Source organism: Tachysurus fulvidraco, chromosome 1, assembly GCF_022655615.1.
Source record: "Tachysurus fulvidraco isolate hzauxx_2018 chromosome 1, HZAU_PFXX_2.0, whole genome shotgun sequence".
Classification (NCBI taxonomy): domain Eukaryota; kingdom Metazoa; phylum Chordata; class Actinopteri; order Siluriformes; family Bagridae; genus Tachysurus; species Tachysurus fulvidraco.
The window spans coordinates 32,046,650-32,068,959 of NC_062518.1; the positions used below are offsets into that span (position 1 = coordinate 32,046,650).

The 22,310-nt window shown below is 36.7% G+C and overlaps 2 protein-coding genes across 4 annotated transcripts; both read left to right on the plus strand.

The window, feature by feature from the left end:
• The first annotated feature begins 1,525 nt into the window (after positions 1-1,525).
• On the plus strand, positions 1,526-15,809 carry ache (acetylcholinesterase). 2 transcript variants are annotated; one of them, XM_027134455.2, is made up of 5 exons: positions 1,526-1,808; positions 10,007-11,464; positions 11,628-11,820; positions 11,944-12,122; positions 13,232-15,809. In XM_027134455.2, the coding sequence occupies exons 2-5, from the start codon at positions 10,075-10,077 to the stop codon at positions 13,351-13,353; spliced, it is 1,884 nt and encodes a 627-aa protein (XP_026990256.1). In that variant the 5' UTR covers positions 1,526-1,808; positions 10,007-10,074; the 3' UTR covers positions 13,354-15,809. The 2 variants fall into 2 exon arrangements, with proteins under 2 accessions (XP_026990256.1, XP_026990257.1); XM_027134456.2 differs by lacking the exon at positions 1,526-1,808 and adding an exon at positions 1,889-1,998.
• A 1,537-nt stretch (positions 15,810-17,346) lies between these two features.
• Positions 17,347-21,407, plus strand: zgc:92664 (uncharacterized protein LOC436695 homolog). Of its 2 annotated transcripts, XM_027134505.2 has the most exons (6): positions 17,347-17,832; positions 17,969-18,063; positions 18,465-18,566; positions 18,851-19,068; positions 19,199-19,303; positions 20,217-21,407. In XM_027134505.2, the coding sequence occupies exons 1-6, from the start codon at positions 17,812-17,814 to the stop codon at positions 20,279-20,281; spliced, it is 606 nt and encodes a 201-aa protein (XP_026990306.1). In that variant the 5' UTR covers positions 17,347-17,811; the 3' UTR covers positions 20,282-21,407. The 2 variants fall into 2 exon arrangements, with proteins under 2 accessions (XP_026990306.1, XP_026990307.1); XM_027134506.2 differs by lacking the exon at positions 18,465-18,566 and having other exon boundaries at positions 17,350-17,832.
• Positions 21,408-22,310: the final 903 nt, after the last annotated feature.

Below are 22,310 nucleotides of genomic sequence, written 5' to 3' on the forward strand. Positions count from 1 at the left end.
TACTCAAGCAACAAACATATTGTCCATGAACAAAAAAAATAATAGTTTGTAAAACCTAATCAAATATTCCTGCAAATATCTATTAACTTCAGCTTATTTAAGTATTTCTGTCAAAAATCTAATAAAACCACACAATGCCTTTTAAGGATACACTACCCCTGCAGTCTAAAGATTTTTAATTGTGTTTATGGAGAAACATCCTGTTTGTTTATTTATTTATTTTATCATTCTTCAGCTCTTTCATTATTTTGAATGTTATTGGTAATGGTGGTGGTTAGATCAAGCAGAATTAATTCTGGGTGGCACCATTATTCAGAATATACAGAGGCACATAATCAATGTCCTAAGTGTTTTGAGTCTGAGAGTGATTGCAATCAACCAAGTTATCCTGAATTTTCTGCAAGATAAGTGTGCTTTTGGTGGGTTTTGTTTAAATATATTTACTTGCTCATGCTGATGCTTTTCAAATGTCATGTTTTATTAAGATCAGTTAATGAAATGTCTTGTTATTATTTAATAGCAATGAATTCAATTCACAATATTTTGTCTTTTCAACATTTGTCTTGCAAAAACAGTCATAATTGTGTGAGAAACAAGTATGTATTTACAAGGGTATAACAGTAATGAAATAATAAAGTAGCTATGTAGACAGAATAAAAATTGAACTGAGGCATACAAATTTTCACCTTCAGCATCTGAGGCACTTTGCTTGTAAAGGTTATTTCTAATTTCTATTTCTTTGGTTATGGTCCTATATATTTTTTATACATTCTTAAAGTCAATATTTCTTTTTAATTTAATAATAATAGTTACCTAATAATAATAATAATAATAATAATAATAATAATAATAATAATAATAATAATAATAATATAATACTTTTATTTGAGTGGTACATACACAAGGCCGTTGTAACACATTTTAATGTAACTATCTTTTAGGAAATGCGGCAGTATATGTTTAAAAAAATTTTATAAATCTTCGTTTTATCAAGTGAAATTATAGGTTTTGTGTGATTTGTGGGTTGACTAATCTGCTGCTATTTTTTTTATCTCAATAACACAGCATTCATGACAAAGTGGAAAATTCACAGAAGGTACACTGTGGTTTTTTTGTTTGTTTGTTTGTTTGTTTGTTTGTTTGTTTGTTTGCTTTTTAATCTGATCAATACTTTATATTCAGGATATTAAAGTAATTTAGGTGTCTGACATTTGTGCTTCATGAATGATCTAAGATGCATTGGATTGTTTCTCCGTCATGGTTTAAATGTAAATTGAAGAGCATTCATAAAAGTAAATGCACTAAAATCACTTTTTAAAACGCTTGGTTTTGTCTGTGAACGCGTTTCACTGATTGTTTAATGTGTCAATGCGTGTGATAAAGAAAACAATTGGCTAAATGGGATCAACTAATTGCACTTAGTTCATTTGTTGCAGATGCAGCTTCGTCTATCTCGAAGTACAGCTTATGGATGTGAGAAATGGGTGTTTTTTCTCGCGAGAATTCAATGCTGTCCATTTTTTCATTATCAGTCTCCCCCTATCGACACAGCAGTGCAGTGCGACGGTACGTCCAATCGCCCCAAGTCGAAATCTCTGCGAGAGAGGTGACATCAAGCGTTTAAAGGGCCGAGGCAGTAAATTTGGTCGTGGCAGACGAGGCAGAGATTCTCTGTGCTTTCCAGCTGCCCTCTTCTACACCCACATTCAGCCGAACAGCCATCATTCCGGCTTGTTCCGCTCAAGGACAGGAACGAGAAAGAAGAGAAAAGGATAGAGTCAAGCCGCATCGCCAACGGGAATTACCAGGTACAGTCCATTCAGCCACTTTAAACCTTCAATTGAGCTCTGTTTCTTTTCAAGTTATGCTAAAACGACCCCGTTGCAATCGAAAGTAACCACTGCGCAGAGACAGGACCAGCGCAGTGATATGAGGAAGCGGGGATCCGTGTGCGCGCCTGTGGTGCGTCTTCACGCGCTGTTGCGTGTGTTTATTAAGGTTTGCACATATTTGCGTTTGTTCATTTTTCGACGTTGTCATTTGATTGGTGCGATTGAGTTCCTCTTTGAAAATGCTGCACATGCTTAGTTTTGTTTAATGACCTTTGGACTAATTCGAGATATTTCATGAGATGGAAATTTCCTCTTGCAATAATCGGTTTATAAATGTCATTAAAACTATTTATTTATATTTGCTATTTATTATTATTATTATTATTGTTATTATTATTATTATATTAGTGCTATTATTATTTTATTTATTTATGGTTGTAGTAGTAGTAGTAGTAGTAGGCTATTAGTAATTGTAGCAGTATATAAACACTGGAAATTTTTGTCACTAAAGTGCAGTGGACACTGTGTGTCGCTTGCAAGTGTATGTCTTTGTTGAGGCCAATTTGTCCACTATGATTAAACTTGACAAGATTGACTGGGTTGTGCATATGAAGTAATACGTTAACGTTCACCTAAAAAGAACAACCTGTAAGTCTGTTTAGTTCGTAGGAAAAGCAAGGCTTCAGAAATCATGCACGAAGCTGGTGATGGATATGCGTGCGCTCTGTGATTTCATTATTTTGCATGACTGGATGCATGTAAGTAGTTGAGGCTTGGTGCAGATATGGAGAGAGAATTAAGGCGGCTCGTGAACACACGCCAACGCACGCGCACTCGGGGGCAGTGCGCTCTATAATTAACTCTTGTTTACCTCAAGCACCTGTCTCACATCCTTTCCAGCTGGTCTGGTCCTGAACTGCTTAATTAGCTGTGTACAATTTTACACTCATATATATTTCTTCCTTTTGCAATCACTAGATTATTCTAGATCCAGAGTTTTATTTAAAACATATAAAAGAAACACAACATCTTTTAATGGCCATTTGAGACACTCAGAAATAAACTAAACCAGTTTTTGTTCAAAGTTGTCCATTATAATAACCAAATGCTACGGTCGGTATTACATTTGTTTTATAATTTATTCTGTCAGAGCAATGGATCATTTTACTAATAGCACTCTTCTGTACTGCTGGCATCTAGCCAGCTTTGGGAGGAAGAGCAAAATGGAAACATCTGTGTGATTTGTGGGTTGATCAGTAGGTCAGTGAACTGTAAGTCATATGTGGGAGTGTAGCCTATGTGTGACTGAATGAACAAACTATTATAATTACTGCACAAAAGTGCAAAGAAACACTCACTGCATCCAACAGATAAACCAGATTACTCTAAATGGATATTAAACCATTATTGTAATACTTTACTCTCTAGATGATCCAGATGGTTCACAAACGAACTCGTTTGCTGCAAGAATCTTTTCTCAAACAAGAAGATATGAAATCACTCCTGTCTAATACAAACTACAATACAAATGTCTTGCATTAACTTGAGCTTACTGAAATGTTTGGTAGCAAACAGACATCCACAGAAATGAAGATAGCAGAGGGCAACCTAGGATGTTGTGTTCCCTTGTGTGTAAACCTAATAAGTGGATACATTTGAATTTTAAAGATCTGAGAGGTTTTTTTTTTGTTTTTAAAATGACACAATATTTTCATTAGCGTTTATTATAAGTGACATTACAAACAGCTAAGTATGGTGACCCATACTCAGAATTCGTTCTCTGCGTTTAACCCATCCAAAGTGCACACACACACAGCATTGAACACACACACAGTGAACACACACCCGGGGCAGTGGGCAGCCATTTTCATGCTGCGGCGCCCGGGGAGCAGTTGGGGGGTTCGTTGCCTTGCTTAAGGGCACCTCAGTTGTGGCCAGCCCGAGACTCGAACCCACAACCTTAGGGTTAGGAGTCAGACTCTCTAACCATTAGGCCACAATTATAACTTATATTGTTATAATAATCATGATAATATCATACTCTCTTATTGCCCCCTTTTTAGCTTGCAAGTATAGCGCTTATGTTAATACAAGTGTCAAGACTGTGTGCAGAGATGATTCAGTTAATAGTATGGGCTCTTTTTATTTTCTATTTCTATAGCTACCACACACTGTAGTGGTAACACAATTCTTTACAAATGCTGGAGAAAGAAAAAAACAAAGTGCAAGTACTTCATGGTATAAGATTTCTTGTAGAAAAGAAATCCATAAAGTGTCACTATTTAACTTGTGTAGCCTAACTGTGCATTATTTGACTTTGACTTAATTAAATCATCTGACTATGATAGCTTACAGTAATTAGGAGTATACTTGTTTCACTGGGGAGCAAGTGTTTATTTTGGAAATAATGAAGCAGAGTAGGTAGGAGAGGGGAAGGAGTATATAAGGATATAACAGTGCATATTACTACATTTAATCCCAAGTTGAAAATGAATCCCCCTGCGAACTTCATACACAGATTCCAGGGTCTAATTTGAGCCTCTCTACCATGTTTATCCCCTATGCTCATTCCCCTTTTCTTTACCCTTGTATCCGGCTTGCAGCTGTTCTTTTGGATATTAATAAGTCCATTGAGACACACTGACAGGCACCCCTGTTACCCAGTAACTTGGGCGCCACTACAATCTATTTTTCTTAAATGGATATAGTACTTACTACATGGCTTATTTAGCTCTAAGCAGCGGCTTAGGTAGTTATAATGGGGCATCATTAAATAATGATTAGTCATTGTCCCAGAACATGAACATACTGTACAAATTTGTCTTAGAATTATTTTATGGACATCACATATCAATTAAAAAACATATGAGTAAAAGTAGAAAATATGAAACACTGTACACATGCTCCTTAAATTACCTGAACAGCTGTCAAGATGTGGTAGCTCAGTGGTTAAGGTGTTTGACCACTGATTGGTAGGTCATTGGTTCGAATCCCAGGTCCACCAAGTTGCCTCTGCAGGGCCCCTGAGCAGGGCCCATAACCCTCAATTGCTCAAGTGTATAAACTGATATAAGAAAATGTAAGTCACTCTGGATAAGAGTGTCTGCTAAATGCTGTAAATGTAAATGATCCAACATATAATCATCCATTTACAATGGATTAGAATAAGCTTCATGGATGTTCTGAGGAATTCTTCTGTTTTTGTGCCTGTATTTAAACATTTAAAGTACAATAGCTAAGTAAACATATCTCAATTAAAGAAAACTGCTGTCCCAGAAAGTTAAGCTACATTTGCTAGCACAGATTATATATCAAGTCAATGTATGTTGCAAAATATAGACAGTGGGCTACATGAAAATAAAAGTCCCTGATATTCACCAGGTATATTAAAATACTTGCAAATTCCTTTCTAAGAAGCAGAGAAGTCGTTCTCAAACTGAAAGAAAATAAAATTACTAGAAATAAAAATTAATAGTTATTAAACATGTTTTTAGACATGTATAATAATCCTTGTGTTCATTTCTGTGGAACCAATTTTCAATTATTTGAAAATGAAAAATACTAAAGTCTATGATTATTAATTCAACTTGCACCCATCCTAAACATTTCTGACATATGGATTTAGATTTAGCGTGTTTGGATTTAGAGGTAATGAGAAGTTGATGGGGGTGGGCACGGTGGCTTAGTGGGTAGCACGTTCGCCTCACACCTCCAGGGTCGGGCTTCGATTCCCACCTCTGCCTTGTGTGTGTGGAGTTTGCATGTTCTCCCCGTGCCTCGGGGGTTTCCTCCGGGTACTCCGGTTTCCTCCCCCGGTCCAAAGACATGCATGGTAGGTTGATTGGCATCTCTGGAACATTGTCCGTAGTGTGTGAATGCGTGAGTGAATGAGAGTGTGTGTGCCCTGTGTGTGCCTGAGATAGACACAGGCTCCCCGTGACCCGAGGTAGTTCGGATAAGCGGTAGAAAATGAGAGAGAGAGAGAGAGAGAGAGAGAGAGAGAAGTTGATAGTGAAGTAACCATGATAAAATTGTTGACTCTTGACCTTTTACTCTGTCTGTATCCTCCCTCCACTTTCTTCATGTTTTTGTGTATCTTTTCCCTAAAACATTGCTAGATTTTGCTATTGCTTTGCTTGTGTTGCTGGCCTGTAGTTCAGTTTATGACAACATTGATTATATTATATTTCTTTCTGATTACATAGTAACTCTGGCTTGCCTTTTGTTTGTGAAGCAAACAAGCAAAAGACGTGCAGCAGTAAAAGACTTTGGTGAGACACTTGACTCCAATCTGTCAATTGAAGCTCTTTTAAATAATATTACTAGGCTTTCTTTTATTCCCAAATATTGCTAAGATAAGAGCTATATATAACACTATGACACAAAGGGAAAAAAATAATAATAAAATAAAATTGATTATTGGATTATTGTAATACTTTAATCTCTATCAGGGGTGTCAAACTCTGTAATTATATTTGGCCCGCGAGATCATATGTGCATTACAGCTGACTAGCCGCATGCTCCGCTAATACTACAAATCCCAGAATGCCTTGCCACTGTATTGATGCGTAGTCACGAACAGCAAGCGCCCCTCATTTTCTGTTGACAGTCGTTAAAAACATGTTACAGTCACATCGGGCAAGTTAATTCCACCCTCCACAAAAAATGGCCAAACGAAAGATGGACAATAGAAGCTTTCAAGACAGGTGGGAGGCAGATTATCTGTTCACGAATATAAAGGACAGACCTGTTTGTCTTGTGTGCGGCGCTAACGTGTCTGTAACGAAAGAATATAACATAAGAAGACACTGAAACGAAACATTATGAGAAGTATACGAACCGTAAGGCAGAAGGAGGAGATGAAAAAAGTCTGGTTTCCCGGCAGACTATGTTCATGAAAGCAAAATAAAAAATTGAAGCTGCTGTAAAGGCGAGTTTTATTGTGGCAGCAGAGATCGCAAAATCTTCCCGGCCCTTTAATGAGGGACAGTTTGTCAAAAAGTGTATGGTCAAAGTTTGCGAAATGAACACCACTGATGTGTCTTATTTCAAATTTAATTTCTTATGTGTTTGTAATATCAAGCTCTGGTTGTTCCAAATCCTGTATTTAAGCAAAACTAAAGTTTGTTTCCATATGAAAAAGGTTGAACATTACATAACAGTTGCAGTTAATTTTTCAATAAATATTCAGTTTGGCCTGTGACTTTATCTCAGTTTAATATTTTGGCCCACTGTGAATTTGAGTTTGACACTCCTGGTCTAGATGATCCAGATGGTTCAAACAAACTCAAGTTTGCTGCAAGAATCTTTACTCAAACAAGAAGATATGAAATCACTCCTGTCTAATACAAACTGCTTTGACTTCAAATCAGACTTTGCATTAATTATAAAATGCTACTATTGACCTATAAAGCACTGAATGGTCTTGCACCACAGTATCTGAGAAAACTTCTAGTTTTTTATGATCCAGCATGCCTGCATTGAGCAAAAGTAAAGACTATTTTTTAGTACTTCAATATTGCACGCTACAGCAGGGTGGGAGCTTTCTTATACAAAGCCTTATGGAACAGGCTTTCTATTAGTATTTTTTCTTGCCAATGCCAAATCTGGTTTGCTAATTGAAGACAGAATTATTAACAAAAATTATATTATAACGAAACACAAATATGTGGAATTTATCTATTTCTGTGAAGCTGCTTTGTGACAATGTCCATTGTTAAAAGCACTATACAAATAAAATAATATTGAATTGAATTACTCAAAAATAATTCTCATTATATTTATTTATAAAATAAACAAATCTCATTTACTAGCAGTAAAAGCACTATATTTGGTTATTATCTATTTTTCTCAGAATATTTTTAAATGAACTTGTTTCTTTTAAACCTATTATAAAGGATAGTGATGGTACAAATCATTATTTTGACTTTGAAGATAAAAGGTTTTAATCACTACTAATTTGGCCATTTGTAAACTGCAGAAGTTCAGCTATGCACAAAAAACATTTAAAAAAATAAATAAATGAGTACATGTGACAAATGTGATAAATATGTACACACCACATGAGGGACAGATTTTTATTCTGCTTGTTTTATAAATGTACACCTTGAACTTGGTACATTCTTGCTAGCTCATTCCTAGAATTAAAGACCATTTTTAGACAAAAAGCTTTGTTTTGAAATAGAGTACTGTTGAGCTGGTGCTAAGAACGTTTATGCATCAATGCATGCTCATGTACAAAAAGTTCTTCAGCTATAAAGAGGAGAACTCCTACATGTGCTTCCCACTCTTTTAAAATGTTTTCTAAAGCTCTCTGAACCAAGATTATTTTTGCGATACGGACTGATTGTGCTGAGATGCATACAAAGTGACACAGAGCGATTTATATCTTAGGTCCTTCCCACAATTTGCTGCTGAGTGTATACTCAGAAATTATATTTTGCAGGTTCCTATGAGAAAATCTTTAGATGCACATGCAACTGGGAGAGTCAACTGTAGGAGAGTAAACTGATTCTGAGTTGAAGATTTTAGCAGATTTGATTAGTTGTGCATACTTTTGTGTTGTTTGGGTGTTATTTCACACACTAAAGAATAACACAGAAGGACAGGATCTAAAAATGTTTAAAACTGTATGTGAATGAGTATGTGTGTAGTTTCACATACTAAAAATAAAAAAGTATTTGGGGGGAAGCATGCACAAACATGAAGAAAGATACTGACAGAGTAAAAAACTATATTTCATGCTATTTAAAATAATACCAATTTTGTTTGACACCATTCACCATTTTTGAGTGGTCATTTTGGTATGTGTGTGTGTGTGTGTGTGTGTGTGTGTGTGTGTGTGTGTGTGTGTGTGTGTGTGTGTGTGTGTGTGTGTGATCATTAATGATACATACTTATTTGGTTTAATCCATGTGTCTTTTAAACAAAGTACAATGATCAGTAATAGTTTCATTAACAATAAGTGCTTTAAATGAAAACAATCTAATATTTAACAGTCCTATACACAGCCAATGGTGCTTATGACTGATACAATTTTATGTTAATTAGATTATTAAAACTTTCCTGAACATTTTGTTTAGTTTGGGGAACAGACTCTGTCTCAACATATAATGGAGCCAATTTGGTGCAGCTAGCAGATGGTTGATTTAGCCTGCTTGTCTGCTTCCTGGCCTTGAATTGTCACAGATTAACTTGGACTGTTCTGTGACTATGAGCTATACTACAAAAAATAAGAGCAGCACCTTCCCGAGTGGAATGGATACTATCCCAACCTAATCTTCTTAAAACTACAATTGTACAATTATACAAAATAACAAAAAAAAACTAAGATAGAGAGAGATAACTAATTTAAGAAACAAAGTAAAAATATAATAAAATTTAATCAGTGCGTCCTTATCTACTCCGATGTAAAATGAGAAAAACATGGCACATTACTTACAGTTAATTTCAGCCAATTCTATAACCTTGTTTGTAATTTGCATAAAACGTAATTTACATGTACATACAAACAGAACATTAGGAGCCAACCATCAGTGGTTACATTATGCTTTATTATTGCCACAAATGCTGAAAAATGCTTTTACCTAAACCTAAACATGAAGTAGTGTTAGAAAATCGAGGATGGATATTAGGCAAATATATTCTAGTGCATAACGTGGAAATCCTGACTACTAAATTATATTTTTTGTGTTTTCTGTAGTAGCTGTTTACACAAATAACATGATTATTGACAAGAAAATCCAAACCTTCCACATAAAACTTTCAAACCATGTGAATAGTTCACAAAACCCAGGACAAGCGACAGGGACAGAAGAACAGAAATAGCATCTTCCCAACACAGCTGCAGAAAAAGTCACGTACCTTCCCCCTACCCATGCCTCTCAAACTAATCCAGTCATCATGGCAACCAAACAACACATAAAATATAAACAACCTCACAGGTGTATGAGAATGTTAAGACATTTCCTTCAAACAAGTGTTCTTAAGTGAGAGATTACTAGTACTAATGTAGAGCAGTAGTTACATTTTTGTAGTATTCTGTGGTTTTGTAGTAAATATATATTATATTCCTATTCTTTTAGAATGCTTATGTTGTAAGAATATTTGTTTTTTTATATTTGTTTTTATTCTTATTGTAATATATATATATATATATATTTTGTCTTCCACAGATTATAATCTGAGCTGAGCCCAGAAAAAAAATCAGCACCTTACCAAATAACCAAAAGCAGAAGTGAAAATGAAGACCTTACTCCTCTCGATTATTTTCTGTATTTTCTTTATTCATCATTCCCTTACACAAAGCGACTCTGAGTTTATTGTAACAACTAGGTTAGGTCGTGTACAGGGTTTACGCTTGCCCATGCCAGATCGAAGCCATGTTGTTGCTTTTCTGGGTATTCCATTTGCAGAGCCTCCTGTAGGAAAAAAGCGTTTTAAGCCAGCTGAGCCTAAAAAGCCATGGAATGATGTGTTTGAAGCCACAGATTATTCCAATGCTTGCTACCAGTATGTGGACACTTCATATCCCGGCTTTCCTGGCACAGAAATGTGGAACCCCAACAAGATAATGAGTGAAGATTGTTTATACCTAAACGTGTGGGTTCCTGCTTCCCCTCGGCCACACAACCTCACAGTTATGGTATGGATATATGGTGGAGGCTTCTACAGTGGTTCTTCTTCTTTAGATGTCTATGATGGTCGCTATCTAGCACATTCTGAGAAGGTTGTGGTGGTATCTATGAACTATCGTGTGGGTGCATTTGGGTTTCTTGCCCTTAATGGCTCCTCTGAGGCTCCTGGAAATGTGGGACTGTTAGACCAGAGAATGGCACTCCAATGGGTCCAGGATAATATTCAATATTTTGGAGGAAATCCTAAGCAGGTGACCATTTTTGGGGAGAGTGCTGGTGGAGCCTCAGTTGGCATGCATCTTCTGTCTCCAGAGAGTCGCCCCAAATTCACTCGTGCCATTATGCAAAGTGGTGTGCCAAATAGCCCTTGGGCTACAGTCAGCTTTGATGAGGCTCGAAGAAGGGCCATCAAGCTGGCCAAATTTGTAAGCTGTCCTGATGATGATGATGCTGAGCTTGTTGACTGCCTTAGGAACAAGCAACCACAGGAGCTTATTGACCATGAGTTCCGGGTACTCCCATATAGCAGCCTATTCCGTTTTTCGTTTGTTCCTGTGATTGATGGTGTGGTGCTCCCTGATACCCCTGACGCCATGTTGAGCTCAGGCAACTTTAAGGATACTCAAATTCTTTTGGGTGTAAACCAGGATGAAGGATCATATTTCTTGATTTATGGTGCACCAGGTTTCAGCAAGGACAATGATAGTCTGATATCAAGGGAGGATTTTCTACAAGGTGTTAGGATGAGTGTTCCACATGCTAATGATATTGGATTGGAGGCTGTTATACTTCAATACACAGACTGGTTGGATGAGGACAACCCTTTGAAAAACCGCGAGGCAATGGATGACATTGTGGGGGACCATAATGTAATCTGCCCTCTGCAGCACTTTGCAAGATCCTACGCCAACTCTGCCCAGCAGACAGGAACAACATTTCAAGGAAACCTTGGTTGGGCCAATTCAGGCTCAGCAAGCAACAGCGGCCCTTCACAAGGTAAGGTACTAGTAGATAGATGCAGTTCTTTTGATTTGCAATTTAGGTTCTATATTTTTGGTTTAGTGCAATTTAGATAGATTCTCCAACTGGTATAAAGTTCTAAAAATGTATTTAAAATGTCATCTTATTTTTAACAAGCACCTTTTTGTGTGGTTCACAGTTTCTGTGTACCTCTACCTCTTTGACCATCGCGCTTCAAACCTGGCCTGGCCAGAATGGATGGGAGTGATCCATGGCTATGAAATTGAATTTGTGTTTGGGCTGCCATTGGAGAAGAGGCTTAACTACACTGCAGAAGAGGAGAAGCTCAGTCGACGTATAATGAGATACTGGGCTAATTTTGCTCGTACTGGGTGAGTGAAATACAATTATGTGAGCTTGTGTGTGCTTGAAAAAATGTGGACAAATTGGTCTGTGCCCTATAGTGTAATCATGGGATGATAATTTTATTTTCACTTTTCTATTCTTTTACCTAGCAATCCCAATATCAACATTGATGGATCCGTAGAGAGCCGACGGCGATGGCCTCTCTTCACAGCAACAGAGCAGAAGCATGTGGGCCTAAACACAGATGCAATGAAGGTGCACAAAGGGCTGAAAACACAGTTTTGTGCCCTGTGGAACCGGTTTCTGCCTCGTCTCCTTAATATAACTGGTAACTAATGGAACTGACAGTAACATTTTTCAATTTATGTTATGATAAGAATTTCACTCACCAAGGCACATGTGCTGCGGTGATGTGACAATAAAAGTGACTTGACTTGACTTGACTTGATGTGCATTGTTGAGATTATATCTGTCCCAATGCTGAAACTCCTAGATGCATTTTATATGTGCAATTTTCATCATCAGAGGCCATAAACTTTGAAATGTTGCCATCTTATTAACTTACAGATATTCACCTTTAGAGCATGGACACAGGAAACAGTGAAATGAGAAATTGGGAATGTTAAGCACTAGTGGATAGAGAAACAACCTATGTGGTAATGTTTGAAATGGCTCACTTATGTTTAATGTTGTTTAGACAAGAAGGGCTGAGTAAAATAAATGGGATAAGAAAAACAAAAATGGTTCTACTATTTTGTTTTTATTTATCCTTCCTTTCTTAGGTAATACGGTTCAGTTTAGGTTAAAATTAAATAAGATAATTGACACATATATTATTTGTATACAGCAGGCATTGTGCAATGAAACTGCTTCAGAGTGTATGAGAACATAACGTATAGACCGCACAGTACAAAAGGAATTTCAGTTCATAAGGAAATGCCTTGTCATTTTATGTTTATCTTGGAAGAAAACAAAACAACTGGTCATCTTCTACTGGATGTGAACCAGAACATGAAGCTGAAGATGTACCACTTATTTTTCCCAAGAGTGTAAGGTAATTTGGCTGCCGTGACCTGAACTCATAAACTGCAAATCCTTCATAGTGAGTCTTTGCTCTAATAAAAGGATGGGGTTTGGGTGTGCTGTCAAGTAATTTGTTTAATGGCATTACTTGGTGTATCTCTGGAAGGTCTCTGCACTGTTTGTTGCTTTTCCATTCTGGTGTTTGTTTGTTTTTTCATTTTGTGAAATGTATTTAATTTGTCATTTATAGTCATAAGCTATTTTTTCTCTATATAAGCTAATTGTGTAGTTATTTAATCACAGTATTGAGTATGCATCTCATTTTCATGGAGCTTTTTACATTTTTAAGCAAAATTAGACATAATGACTGCTATTTCTTTCTCCCTATCTATTTCCTCCTCTCTTTATACTCAGACAACATTGATGATGCTGAACGGCAATGGAAGGCAGAATTCCACCGCTGGAGCTCCTACATGATGCATTGGAAGAGCCAGTTCGACCACTACAGCAAGCAAGAGCGTTGTACAGATCTGTAGATAGACATGCGGAGAATGTGGAGCATTGGAGAGAATGCAAGAAAATAAAAATTAGAGAAGAGTGATGACCATATTACTCTATAGTCTGAGGAGCCATCTGTTAGAATGTCTCTGAGCCACTGTAGATTATGCCCTTTATTGATGGGTTCCGCTGAGTAGGTAGAAGATTTAACATGGGAAGGTTACAGTTATAAGCTATGTAGTATATGATTTACCAGTATATTGTTAGCTGTTGTATTATTTTGCATTTAAATATTATTACAATTACCCTAGACAGTGGTTTGACTGCACTGCATGTTAACTGCAGGAAGAGACTATTAAAAGTTACGGTCATCATTGAAGGTGTATGAGAGAACATGTTAAAAGTGCGATATTACCTCTGATAATTTTGTCTTTGTGTGTCAGTATACCTATAACAGTTCACTCTTGTCCTCAGGATCCCGTTTTCCTTTTTACTTTGATTTGCTTAAGCTATAATTGCTGCTTGACCATATGTGCATTTGTCTATATTCCTCTTCTATAATGTCAACACTCTCCACTGTTTAAATTTTATGTGTGGCCTATGGTTATGTGCAGTTGTCTGCTGTCTATGTGGGTCCAGAACAATTCTTTGATATCACATATAAGGGAATCATTTCAGAACATGCTCAATGTGCTGGCTCTATACTGCACTGATGTTTTTGTTCTGGCTTCCAGAAATATTTGTGTATGCCATGTCTGTGTACTATACTCATATGTAAAGAATTTACATCTTGTTTGATACACCTATTGCATGCATACGGGTGCTCACAGCATGTTCCACCTCTATTTATGTGTGTTTGTGAGGGTGTGCAAGCTAAAAAGTGACTGTGTAAGAGTATATCTGAATTGAGCGCCTCCACGGGTCAGTATCCATTATCTCCTGTCTATATGTAGCACACCACTTGTGAAAGTCACCTCCACTTTCATTATATTTACGCAGGCACTTTGTGCATCTGTGCAAGTCCTTAAAAGAGAGCTCTGTAACTACTGTGTCATGCCTGTGTGCCAAAGAGTCAATAACTTTTTTTCCACTACTGGCTCCCCTCCCAGTAGGAAAGAATTTTCATTACGGTAATGGAAGGAGTGTAATTTAGTTAGTGCTCATTTGAAATGATGGTCTGCTGTGTCAGCCATCTTAACCCCAACTTTGCCATCACTCAACTTATGCATTTGGTAGATGATGCAGAAAAGCAGAGTGTTTAAATGGGAGTGCTTAGAGAGCAGACATTTACAAGAGCCAGCTAGAGTTCTCTACTCATTCTCATGGTTTAGTATGTCCTTTTTTCCTTTTCAGTCGCATGCTTGCACTTATTATGAAATGTAGAAGAGCACACAGAGTGTATTCACTTTGCTCTTGTCTGGTTCAATTATTATGTACAATATTTATAACATACTTGTTGGACACTTTCTCTATCCTCATTTAATGTACAATTTTCTTTGCTCTTGTCTTCTGACCGTATCTAGCTCACTATATTTGTATATTTTAAAGTGTGTTTATTTGGATGCTTAGAGATGCTTTGAGTCACACCACTGAGTTATTCACTTGTTATTTCAGTATAGTTTATCTCTTAATCAGTTCTTAACACTGTGGAAGAGCACGTGCACCAGCATGTATTACAATTAGCTGTAATTAAATGTAACCTCAAAAGCTGACAGGACAAGGGAGATGTACATGGAAAAGATATCATCTGGAAAAAATTCTGTATGGAATTGTTTTGATATGAGATAAAATCAGATAAGTGAATTAAATGCATGTGCCAGCATTGTGGCTGGGGCATAAGCTTGTCTGTTGCTGCTCTTGCATCTTTTGCTCATGACAATTTTTCCTTATCTTCTGTCCAGTGACAAGACCTTTGCATGTCCTAAATCTCCTCCCCAATAGATTCTGTACTTACAAATTTGACTGATAAACCTTGTGACAATACTCCAGTGCTGATGTTATTATATCATACATTTATATCTACTAAATATTATTATTAGCCCTGAGATTGAGGTTAGCAATAATAGGTTATACTTGCAGTGAAATATATTGGAATTGACAGTAATTTCATTGGTATTAAACATGGTAGTGATATTGTGATTGATAAATCATCTTATCTGGACAAAGTGTTGTATGTGTGGCTTTTTTGTTTTTTTCCAGTAAAAACTATTCTGGGAGTCTTTACTGGTTCATGTGCTGTTGAAATCACTCATATACTGTAATTAATGTGAACACAACATTGTGTGATTATGTTTAAGTGTGAGTTTTTTCATTTTTCATTCTCATCGTTATTCTTTTTGGTCCAGACATTGCTCATTGTGCCAAACTTGTGTGGTGACAGCATTGTGCTACTACTCTGCATGGTACTACTGCTGCCTCTTGGGCATTGTATTTGCCATTGTATTTGAAGTCCTCCAACAAAACCTCATTAAAAAAAGGTCTAACTACCCTAAAATTGTGTCCCTTTTTTGCAGATGACAAACAACAACAAAATTCAAATTCAAGAGAAATGGAATGCATTTTTTAAATAATCACAAACCAGTTGATACTGTCTTGTGTGGTCTGTCACAGCAATTATGGGCTCATTTCACTGACAAAGGAAGCACAGAGGCTGTTTACATGCACCACATGCAAGTAGAAGGAAAGCAGTAAAATCCACTCTGCCAAGAGTCTATAATCATTTCATTAAAGGGAACTACAAAAACACAACCACACAACTCAATAAAGGGTATCACTCCCCTTTATTGGAAAGGTAGAAAGCATACTAACCCAGCAAATAAAGCCTACAATAAGTACTGCAATCAATAAAAGGAATGATTCCATAAGTCAAATAAATCATATTTATGCTCAATAATTACATTCAGTCGGAGTGTGTGTGTGTGTGTGTGTGTGTGTGTGTGTGTGTGTGTGTGTGTGTGTGTGTGTGTGTGCAATGTCACTGTCATTAATTAGCTTATCTCAGATTTATTTTAAAAAATCCTGTAATTTATCTAATTAATCAGTTGCATTTCAACACAAATTGTAGCCCTTGCACATCTGATGTAATCAAATGATTAAACATTATGCAGGAGATGGTGTCTGTTTCATGTAAGTGATGGGTCTTGTATTTAGAAACTCTGAGTATTTCAGTATCATCTCTCATATAGTTTAGACTCATGGTTCTCATAGTGGAGAGCAGTGAATCCACAGACCAATGGGCACTGGAAGTATTAGAGAAACCATTAAATCTGATATATTCATTATTAGGTTATAAGGGGGGCACGGTGGCTTAGTGGTTAGCACGCTTGCCTCACACCTCCAGGGTTAGGGGTTCGATTCCCGCCTCCGCCTTGTGTGTGTGGAGTTTGCATGTTCTCCCCGTGCCTCGGGGGTTTCCTTCGGGTTTCCTTTCTCCCCCGGTCCAAAGACATGCATGGTAGGTTGATTGGCATCTCTGGAAAATTGCCCGTAGTGAATGAGAGTGTGTGTACCCTGCGATGGGTTCCGTCCAGGGTGTATCCTGCCTTGATGCCCGATCACGCCTGAGATAGGCACAGGCTCCCCGTGACCTGAGGTAGTTCGGATAAGCGGTAGAGAATGAATGAATGAATGAATGAATGAATGAATGAATTATTAGGTTATTATATTAATTAGCCAGGTCACTTGAATAGAAAGGGTTTTATTCAGAATCTAATGACAACTTTAATGAACAATTATGTTTAAAAATAAAGAGATAAAAGAGTGACACTTTGACTCTAGTCAGATCTGAACAAATTATTGCATGTATATAAATAATAGCCTGTGCTGAGACTATGCTGTTCTGGTTGTGGCTTTGAATAGAGTTTGTTATTTACAAATATTTATTTTTCTTAATCGATTTATGTACTGAAATATATTAGCACAATATACTTCATATGCTGCTATAGTTCAGTATATACATTGATTTCGACACTAATGAAATTCGTACATAATACAATTAAATTCTAGTACACTGCAGTGCACCTTTTGTCCTGCAGATGGCGCTTTGCACAAGTAAAATAAAACGTCGCATTCACACGTTGTTAAAAATTGTTTTTTTTTTACTGACTACAAAGTATTTAAAATGACATACAACGTTAAACAGAATTCAGACCAATCACACTGCATCATAACACTGCTTTCTGCCTCCTGACCGAAAAGGGCGAGATATATAGAAATCCCACAACCTGCGCGTTTTTAGCGCAACGTTGGTTGTTTTGAATACTTTTAAAGAGCCGACCAATCGCGTACAGAGGTAGGATTTTGACCAATGAACGTCGGAGAACACGAGCGGAACCTTTATGGCGCACTAATACTATTATTCGGTTCAAAACATTATTTTATTTTATGCAGGACAAAAGTAAACATTAAGCGTTTCTAAAACATCCCTTGTGTATAAGTGAACTAAACCACAAACGCTGGGACGCTAATTTATTTCGCTGTTTAGATCAGACGGAACAATGACCTCGGCATCAACAAAGGTACTTTATATACAGGCTGCAACACATTAACGCAATGTTATTATTATTATTATTATTATTCGCTGCGATGTCTGCATGATTTATTTTCTTGTTGAAAATAAATCACCCAGTCGTGTATTTATCTTCACACCCACAGGTTGGTGAGATCTTCTCTGCAGCAGGAGCTGCTTTTACTAAACTAGGAGAACTCACCATGCAGCTGCACCCGGTGGCAGACTCGAGTCCAGCAGGGTGAGAAGTGCTGAAGGTTCTGCTGCTCTCTAAAGCGTGTTTGTTGTTGGTGGTGGTCAGAAAAAAAATCCTGTTTCTTTTACTTGTGGTCTTCTTCCCTTTCCCTGTTATACCAATGACGCACTGCCTGAACTGAACATGGGTGTTTTACAGCACACACTCAATTTCACACATTGACACACATTTGTCAATTTATCTTAACTCCCAAGTTTTTATTTCTCTTGAATTTTTCAAAGATCATGTGCAAAGTGCCAATCCTGTCTCAATAATAATAATAATAATAACAACAATGGGTTATTTTTTTACTCCAATTGATTTTGTGCATTGTAAACCAATTCATAAGGTAGACCGATAATCAGCCTGAAGTATAGTCACACCATGAGGCCTGTCTCTCCTTGCAGAGCTAAATGGACGGACACAGAGATTGAGATGCTCCGGTCAGCTGTTAGGCGTTTTGGTGACGACTTGAACACACTCAGCTCGGTCATCAAGAAGCGCACAGTGTAAGCACTCAGGTCTCTCTACTTTGTTTTACTACCTATACCAGGCCTGAATGCTCATCCCAGGATGTGTGCTTGGATCTTCATTTTGTAATATATGCTAAAGATTTGCATGGAAACGCTAGCGGTCCTCTTGGAATTCGAATACGCTTTGTGAAAATTCAAGAGAAACAAAACAGTATTTATATTTTTATTTATATATATATATATATATAAATCTGTAAACCAAAAGATGTAAAGGTTAATTTATGGCTAGCTAGATATTTGAATTAACTTTTTATGATTAGGGCACAAATCAAGACCACAGTCAAGCGGAAGCTTTATGAAGACAGTGGAGTTCCTTTATCTTCTGACTCACCAAAGAAAAGCACCAAAAAGGTCCCAGCTGCCACGGCAACCCCTCTACCACCCACAATCCTAACCGTGCCATCTCAGGTCGTGGTGTCAACAGGATTACAGGGTCCTTCTACAGGTTCTGGTAGCATCAAGAAGCCAAAAACTGCAGGTGAGTATCACCACGCAGAAGACATTTCATGAATCACATTCGGGTAAATTATCATTAAAGGAGGTGTTATGATGAAGTTTTCTTACAACAGAATTAAAATGAATTAATGAATTAATTGCCTATTTCACAGATGTTACTCTCAGTGCTCTGAATGATTCAGATGTAAACAGCGATCTTGTAGACATCGAGGGACTCGGTGACAGCTCTGCAACAAAAAAGCTCAACTTTGATCAAGGTACAAACCTGGAAAAGATGCTTGATAATTATTACAGAGAAGGTTTAGAACTTCTAAAGCAGGGTATTCCACTAAAATCTGTGAAAGTCCAGCTACATATAATCCATTGCTTACTGAGATACTAACATGGCCGGTTACCTTTTCAAGCTAAACCATTATTGATTCTGTTGATGGCTATAAATAAGAACCATTATTTTGAATTGGTTTTATTTTACATTGGCACTTCTCTTTGCCTCTTTTATATAATAGTACAAAAATTTCCTGTCTCTTCCTCTTAAATATTCTGTTCATCATGCTCCCTCATGCTCAACATATGAGGAGAAAATAAGGAGTGGTAGGCTCATCAAGAAAGCTTTGTAAGACTTTCATAGATCCCCCACCACCACCACCTCTTTGAGTGGAGAAAAAATTCTGAAAGTCTTGAAAGCTTTCTTGATAAGCTATTTTATCCTCATACTCTAATCGGGTTTGCTGCAGTATTTTTTTTCGAGATCTTGGTTTGAGCCACTAAAATACGTTGCAGGGTCTGCATCCAAACTATGGTATTCTATGTTCAGTGGTTCTAAATATTTTTCAATCCAGTGGCCCCTTTAACTGTCCACCACTGTAACAAAAAACATAATAATAATAATAATAATAATAATAATAATAATAATAAAAGCATGTACCCACATGCTTCACAAATCCCTGGTGGTCTCTTGACCCTACTTGTTCTAGTGAGCCAGGTGCTCAGTTCTAAAGAACATAATGGAATAAAAGAGTAGTAAATAAACTCTTTCTTTGGATATTTTGAATGTATGATTTCAGCACAGTTAGACTTATGGGACCTTCAGTTTGAGTGTATTGTTGAGTGTTATTTTGTTCACTGGAACCAATGTTTAAAGGTTTTGTTCCACATGTATTTGTCTCACAGAAAGTCTGAACCTTGACTCAAGTCTCATCATGAACTCCAGTGACCTGCCTCTTCTCTCCCGCTGAACGTGGCTGAATCTGTACAAAACAAAACAAAACAAAAAACTGTAAAGAAAAAATAAGGAATATTACATCAGACTGGGCTGAACCTTCTCAAAACAGCCCAGTCCAGGAACCGGTCACTATGTTTCTACTATATTGATGGATTCTGAAACAGGTATTGTTTTCATGCAAGGTCAAATTTGTAAGGCAGATGAAATGTGTCTCGTTTTATAATCATTCTTTGGGTCTGTTCAAAAATGGCCTAAAACAGAGCATTAGTGTCTTAAACAGTTTTTATCATATGACACCAATACTTAAAATTATTATGTCGACATTCATTTTAAATAAAATTTTATATTTTGGTTTCATGTAAATCGATTCATTTTTGTTATATTTTGAATATGTTCCCATCAAATGTGTATAAATACACAATAATGCAATTTTCCTGTACTGTTTGTCAGTTTAACTGGTGTCAGCTTATGTAACTTAATTTGAGTTTGCCCATTATGTCAGATTGAGAGCAATCTGCATGCATTCTGCATGTGACTAAGTACAACACTTGTGTACTCTTTGCTTGATTGCATAAGGTCACCATCGCATGTATAAAATGACTAATACAGTCTGAAGTGTTTTTTGTGAAATTATAAAATGTTTAGTTTACTTTTGGTAGGGTGGTCTAATCTCACAGGGGACAGTCAATAATTGTGTTTCTGATCAATTATACATAAGTAATTTAACAAAGGGTCAAGTTCATTTATTCCTGAACAGATTCTGTGACAGCACCTTTAAACACTGGTCTGGTTTACTTTCCAATGTGTAAGTATTGTATATGAATTTAAAAAAAAAAAAAAAAAAAAACAGCTTTACACTTTCTTCAGAGAAGCTAGTGGGGAACGAAAATAAACATCCTAATTAAGTATTAGTGTTGCTTGTATTACAGTGTATTCTAAACTATGCTTAATTGGTTTCAATACAATATCTGAAAAGGACCACCATTATATCCAAAGAATGTTCCTTTTTTTCCTATTAATGTGGAAAGTGGATACATATTTTTGGATTCATATTATGAATTCAAGTGTAGATCCAGATAATGTGCAAAAAATTGGCATCAGACAAATCTGTCATGTATAAAGAAAGTCAATTTATCGTAGCCCACTGAGCTCTAATTATTTCAGCTGAGTACCACTGATAACCCAATAAAATAAACCAGAACCCAAAGTACTTGCTAAAAGCAGCTGTGTGACAAATGTTGAATGACAGACAACAAAGTTGTCTGTACACTTACTGTGTGTAAAATGTCAGTTATACAAAAACATTAGTGCTGTTTCTGTAGCACACAAAGCCATGATTTATACAAGGAAGTGAACATTATTTCAAATTCCATCTTAATTTTCCATGAAAACCCATTTCTTATATCCTGCATAGAGTAATCATCTGACCATTACATAACCATGGAATTCACATTTTGTGGTGTGTGTGTAAATAAAATGAAACTTCAATAAGGTTTAAATATACATTTTAATTCCTGTTAAACAGACTTATTACAAATTGCAAATGTACACCGAAGTTATTATATCTTTTTTTAATACTAATTAAGAGTATCTACATGATTTATAATATTGAGACTATATACAGGCGCATAAAGCACATACTATATCAGATTTCAAGGACATGCTTTTGTCCAGTCGATCTGCATTCTAGACAGATGAAGAGTGTGTCTGTCTGACGGGAGCAGCACAAAACATACTGGCAACCCAGGGAGAGGGCAGCTGCCAATATTGATGTGCTGCTAATGTCAGGCACACAGAAACAAAGCTGCCGTCATGAGTGTGTGGTCTGGAGAAGGGATAGAGAGATGCACAAAGGATTTGTTCCTTGTACCACTTCAGTAAAAGTGTGCAAGAAATTCACAGTGGAATATATCTAGTGATCCCTCACAGATTACTAATAATAATACAGTACTTTATATTTCCTTTAGAAATAGACTGAAGGTGACCAGTGTGGCAGTTTACATAATCATTAAAACATCCTGTGTTATTTAGCAAAATAAAAA